General features: G+C 43.6%; 1 protein-coding gene across 1 annotated transcript in view; it reads right to left on the bottom strand.

Moving 5' to 3' along the window:
• Positions 1-270: 270 nt before the first annotated feature.
• Positions 271-6,983, bottom strand: part of LOC149441847 (uncharacterized) — a 70,606-nt gene continuing 63,893 nt past the window's right edge. The window contains exon 4 of the mRNA XM_089656830.1: positions 271-1,916. Coding sequence (XP_089512956.1) covers positions 933-1,916 — 984 coding nt within the window. The 3' untranslated portion in view covers positions 271-932. The remainder of the gene's footprint in view (positions 1,917-6,983) is intronic.

Here is a 6,983-nt window from a genome sequence, read left to right as displayed (position 1 = left end):
GCCCCTTATTGTACTATAACCCATCCCCCTCCTGACCTGTACTGGGAAATATCCGGGCTGTGATTGGTGAGGACAATACTGCTGTTATCTCCAATATTGTTCTATGGGTGGGATTTGTAGGAAGATCCTGTACAGAGGCTCCTATTCATTCACAAAACTGAAGCCCAGGAAACACCCTTTACTATGCTTTAGTGAATGAACACAGGAGTGATTGGTATTAATCATTCACTATGTTCATTCAGGAAGGGGCTGGTAAACATGGTAGGCCAACATCTTTCCATTCTGAACACCAAATTGATCTCCAACCCTAGCAGCAGCCAGTGTGGGGGGCAGGAGGGGAAGTCAGACAGCAGCACTGCACAGAGGGGGGCTGGGGCATTGGTAGGAGGTCCCAGCACAGGGAGGGAGTTTTAGTGATGGGGAAGTATTTAGATATTTTGATCTCCTTGTGGCTCCCCTGCAGCAGCTGAAGCCAGTGGGAGGGGAAAGAAGCCAGAAGTAGGGGAGCCAAAGATGGATTGGTGCTGCAGGGGGAGGGGTGAATCAGTGCTGTGGGGGGATCAGTGCTGCGGGGGGATGTTAGAGTTGCAGGGAGCCATTTTAGAGGACAGGCAGAGGAGCTGTCAGTACAATATCACTACATCCATAGCAGGGAAAGGGTTCAAGTGCCACCTAGGGACCATTTTTCAGTAACAACATTTTTCATCATCTCAATGGATCTTTGATGTGTGTGAAGACTAGACTTGTCTGAAAAACATTTCCCGCACTCTGGACAGGAATATGGCTTCTCCCCTGTGTGAGATCTCTGATGTGTGTAAAGATGAGACGTCATTGAAAAACATTTCCCACACTCAGTACAGGAATATGGCTTCTCCCCCGCGTGAGGTCTCTGTTTGCGCAGACTAGTCTACTCTGAAAAACATTTCCCACACTCAGGACAGGAATACAGTTTCTCTCCCTTGTGAGATCTCTGATGTGTGTGAAGACTGGACATATCTGAAAAACATTTCCCGCACTCTGTCCAGGAATATGACTTTGTTCCTGTGTAAGATCTGATGTTCACGCAGACTGGACTGCTCTGAAAAAGATTTCCTGCACTCAGGACAGGAATATGGCTTCTCCCCCGTGTGAGATCTCTGATGTTTGCGGAGAATAGACTTCTCTGAAAAACATTTCTTGCACTCAGGACAGGAATACGGCTTCTCCCCTGTGTGAGATCTCTGATGTTTACGCAGACTAGACATCTGTGAAAAACATTTGCTACACTCAGGACAGGAATATGGCTTCTCCCCCGTGTGAGATCTCTGATGTGTGACAAGTTTTCCTTTTTCTACAAAACATTTCCCACACTCAGGACAAGAATACGGCTTCTCCCCCGTGTGAGATCGTTTATGCACATTAAGATTGTATGTAGAACAAAACCTCTTACCACACTCACTACAGGAATATGGCTTCTCTCCTGTGTGAGATCTCTGATGTGTGTAAAGACTGGACTTCACTGAAAAACATTTCCCGCACTCAGGACAGGAATATGGCTTCTCCCCCGTGTGAGATCTCTGATGTTTGCGCAGACTAGACTTCTCTGAAAAACATTTCCCGCACTCAGGACAGGAATACGGCTTCTCCCCTGTGTGAGATCTTTTATGTACATCAAGATTGTACTTAGAACAGAAACCCTTCCCGCACTCAGTACAGGAGAAGCTCTTCCCTGTTGGAAGGTCGGCCCGGTCCCGCACAGTCTGAGGTTCCTCAGGATACGAGGAATCCGATGGTCCATCTACACTGGGTGGTGCCGGATGGACATTGGAGGGAGCCGGGTTTTCTCCTGGACTATACTGTGTGATGTCCTCATCTTCTACTTTCCAGTCTGGAGACAAAGTGAGACAATCCTCTGAGGTTTTCCTCATCTCCCGGCCATGGACTAAAATACAAAGACAAAGAGGATTACTAGACAGGAGCTGATTGGTTCCCCCAAACCAGGACTCCGCCCACATCAGGCAGCTTGGTCTCTGAGGAGCTTACAATTCCACCCTCAAGGGAACTAGGAAATGGCTCCTCTGATCTCCTACCAGGTCATTTCTTTATTCATGGACCTTAGTCAGAGAGTGAGGAAACAACCAGAACTGTCTTTTATAGGAGGGACAGTGATGAGGGGATTATAGGACGAGGGTCCCCACCCCCTCTATCACTCATCGCCATCTTCCCAACACAAGAAGTACTGCACTTCCTTATTTAGTCCATGATTTAGTCATGAAGAACAGCGGGGCTGAGCCCCACCAGAGGTCAGAGAGTGAGGATGGGGGGAGAACAACCAAGATGAAGACTGGACTGATCCTGAAGACCACCATCATTGGGGTATTGACTCCTCCCTCATTATCACTTTCTGTTTAAGGGTCCAACGTTGGAGGATGTTATCACATTATTATCACCATGTAAAAGTCTGTGCTCCAATCACATCATCCGATATAAAATGTCCAGCTGGTAGGAAATGGGGGGGGGAACAAAAGAGAATCCATATTATGTGTATATACACCGCGTTCCAAATTATTATGCAAATTTAAGTGTCACAAAGATGAAATATTGTTTTTCAGTGTAACTGATGGATGGCATTGTGTGTCAGGGCTCTTTTGATCACTGAAAACAATCTCGGACATCTGTGATAATTAGATTGGCCGGTGAGCCCAATTGAAGGAAAAACTACTAAAGGACGGCGTTCCCCATTATTAAGCAGAGCACCATTTTCAAGCAACATGGGGAAGAAAAAGGATCTCTCTGCTGCCGGAAAGAGTGAAATAGTTCGATGCCTTGGACGAGGTATGAAAACATTCGATATTTCACGAAAACGTAAACGTGATCATCGCACTATGAAGAGATTTGCGGCTGATTCAGAGCACAGACGGGTTGGTGCAGATAAAGGCACATTGAGGAAGATTTCTGCCAGATCCATGCATCGGATCAAGAGAGCAGCTGCTAAAATCCCATTACATAGCAGCAAACAGATATTTGAAGCTAATTTAGATGTTAACTGCGCTCTAATATCCACAAAACAAATGGATCAAAAGTGCTATGTGCTTATAAATAAAATATGAGAATAAATGGTGTATCATGATTGAAATATGTGAAAACAAATAAATTAATATTAAAAGTGGCTAATTATATAAAATCATGCATATCATATGATTCCATCACGAAATGTGCAATCCTTGTGACAAATGTGCAAATTTTCCCTCAGTGCAAAACATGTAATTTGATATATAAAATTCAAAAGTGGATGAAAAGTGATAAATAAAAAAATTATATATAGAGAATAATAAAAATATTTATTTATCACTTTTCATCCACTTTTTAATTTTATATATCAAATTACATGTTTTGCACTGAGGGAAAATTTGCACATTTGTCACAAGGATTGCACATTTCGTGATGGAATCATATGATATGCATGATTTTATATAATTAGCCACGTTTAATATTAATTTATTTGTTTTCACATATTTCAATCATGATACACCATTTATTCTCATATTTTATTTATTTATAAGCACATAGCACTTTTGGTATACTTGGACAGAGGGGTGGCGGTGGATGTGGTATACTTGGACAGAGGGTTGGCGGTGGACGTGGTACACTTGGACAGAGGGGTGGCGGTGGACGTGGTACACTTGGACAGAGGGGTGGCGGTGGACGTGGTACACTTGGACAGAGGGGTGGCGGTGGACGTGGTATACTTGGACAGAGGGGTGGCGGTGGACGTGGTACACTTGGACAGAGGGGTGGCGGTGGACGTGGTATACTTGGACAGAGGGGTGGCGGTGGACATGGTATACTTGGTGTCACGTTGTAGAAGTCTGCCAATTATTAATCCCCTTATTAATGCCTTGTATCACATGCCCTCAGAGTCCCGCTCTGTATTGTTCCAATTGTCCCCTGTGTCACTTGGCCAAATGGCCTAATTCAATTACATTGGGCCCCCTCCCTCCCAGCCAGCTTGCTGCCAGCTCACTGCACACCTCCTTTCATCTATGTGGACATCAGCCCTGCCTCTCAGGATGTCCCTGTCACCAGCCTGATTCATCCCTGGGGTCTAGTGTTCCCCCCTCCACCTCTCCTCTTGCAGCTGTGAGATGAGAGGTGTGACTACCATCACCCTGTCCTGTCTCTCCCTCTCTGGCAAAGAAGAGGTGGCGAGGTTCACACCTCTCCTTGTAGAAGTGCAAACCTCCCACAGGGATGGCCTGAGCTCAGGTGTCTGACGCCATCTCAGCCCTGACACCCACAGCATGGGCAGGCGGAGTTCCTGTGCTCACAGATGTCCTGGAACAAAGGTCGTGCTTATGAGAGCGTGACCCCTGCCCAGGGGGCATGCCTCACTGCTGGGCAACAAGGCACACCAGCGCTGGCCCGGCCCCAGTTGCCAAGGCGACCGGGAAGGGTCTCCTATCAGCTTAAGAGGCTGGTGCCGGGCGCATTCCATTATGCAGTCATCAAAGGATCCCAAGCTGTGGCAGGACCTTTGTGACTAGACTCTGCAAGCCCACCCCAAGCCAAGCCTCACAGAGACCCCATTTGGACAGAGGGGTGGCGGTGGACGTGGTATACTTGGACAGAGGGGTGGACGTGGTATACTTGGACAAGGTACGGGGGATATGATCTCCATGTATAATACATAAGGGGGGGATATGATCTCCATGTATAATACATAAGGGGGATATGATCTCCATGTATAATACATAAGGGGGATATGATCTCCATGTATAATACATAAGGGGGGTATGATCTCCATGTATAATACATAAGGGGGATATGATCTCCATGTATAATACATAAGGGGGGATATGATCTCCATGTATAATACATAAGGGGGATATGATCTCCATGTATAATACATAAGGGGGGATATGATCACCATGTATAATACATAAGGGGGATATGATCTCCATGTATAATACATAAGGGGGGATATGATCTCCATGTATAATACATAAGGGGGATATGATCTCCATGTATAATACATAAGGGGGGATATGATCTCCATGTATAATACATAAGGGGGATATGATCTCCATGTATAATACATAAGGGGGGATATGATCTCCATGTATAATACATAAGGGGGATATGATCTCCATGTATAATACATAAGGGGGGATATGATCACCATGTATAATACATAAGGGGGATATGATCTCCATGTATAATACATAAGGGGGGATATGATCTCCATGTATAATACATAAGGGGGGATATGATCACCATGTATAATACATAAGGGGGATATGATCTCCATGTATAATACATAAGGGGGGATATGATCTCCATGTATAATACATAAGGGGGGATATGATCACCATGTATAATACATAAGGGGGGATATGATCTCCATGTATAATACATAAGGGGGGATATTATCTCCATGTATAATACATAAGGGGGGATATGATCTCCATGTATAATACATAAGGGGGGATATGATCTCCATGTATAATACATAAGGGGGGATATGATCACCATGTATAATACATAAGGGGGGATATTATCTCCGTGTATAATACATAAGGGGGGATATGATCACCGTGTATAATACATAAGGGGGGATATGATCTCCGTGTATAATACATAAGGGGGATATGATCTCCGTGTATAATACATAAGGGGGGGATATGATCTCCATGTATAATACATAAGGGGGGATATGATCTCCATGTATAATACATAAGGGGGGTATGATCTCCATGTATAATACATAAGGGGGATATGATCTCCATGTATAATACATAAGGGGGGTATGATCTCCATGTATAATACATAAGGGGGATATGATCTCCATGTATAATACATAAGGGGGGATATGATCTCCATGTATAATACATAAGGGGGGGATATGATCTCCATGTATAATACATAAGGGGGATATGATCTCCATGTATAATACATAAGGGGAGATATGATCACCATGTATAATACATAAGGGGAGATATGATCACCATGTATAATACATAAGGGGGATATGATCTCCATGTATAATACATAAGGGGGATATGATCTCCATGTATAATACATAAGGGGGGATATGATCTCCATGTATAATACATAAGGGGGGATATGATCTCCATGTATAATACATAAGGGGGATATGATCTCCATGTATAATACATAAGGGGGGGATATGATCTCCATGTATAATACATAAGGGGGGGGATATGATCTCCATGTATAATACATAAGGGGGGGGATATGATCTCCATGTATAATACATAAGGGGGGATATGATCTCCATATAGAATACATAAGGGGGGATATGACCTCCATGTATAATACATAAGGGGGATATGATCTCCATGTATAATACATAAGGGGGGATATGACCTCCATGTATAATACATAAGGGGGGATAGGATCTCCATGTATAATACATAAGGGGGGGGATATGATCTCCATGTATAATACATAAGGGGGGATATGATCTCCATGTATAATACATAAGGGGGGATATGATCTCCATGTATAATACATAAGGGGGGATATGATCTCCATGTATAATACATAAGGGGGGATAGGATCTCCATGTATAATACATAAGGGGGGGATATGATCTCCATGTATAATACATAAGGGGGGATATGATCTCCATGTATAATACATAAGGGGGGATATGATCTCCATGTATAATACATAAGGGGGGATATGATCGCCATGTATAATACATAAGGGGGGATATGATCGCCATGTATAATACATAAGGGGGGATATGATCTCCATGTATAATACATAAGGGGGGGATATGATCTCCATGTATAATACATAAGGGGGGGATATGATCTCCATGTATAATACATAAGGGGGATATGATCTCCATGTATAATAGATAAGGGGGGGGATATGATCTCCATGTATAATACATAAGGGGGGGGATATGATCTCCATGTATAATACATAAGGGGGGGGATATGATCTCCATGTATAATACATAAGGGGGGATATGA

Source organism: Staurois parvus, unplaced genomic scaffold, assembly GCF_062004578.1.
Source record: "Staurois parvus isolate SC_StPar_1 unplaced genomic scaffold, SC_StPar_1.0 ptg000941l, whole genome shotgun sequence".
NCBI lineage: Eukaryota > Metazoa > Chordata > Amphibia > Anura > Ranidae > Staurois > Staurois parvus.
This window is presented reverse-complemented; position numbering and strand designations above follow the sequence as displayed.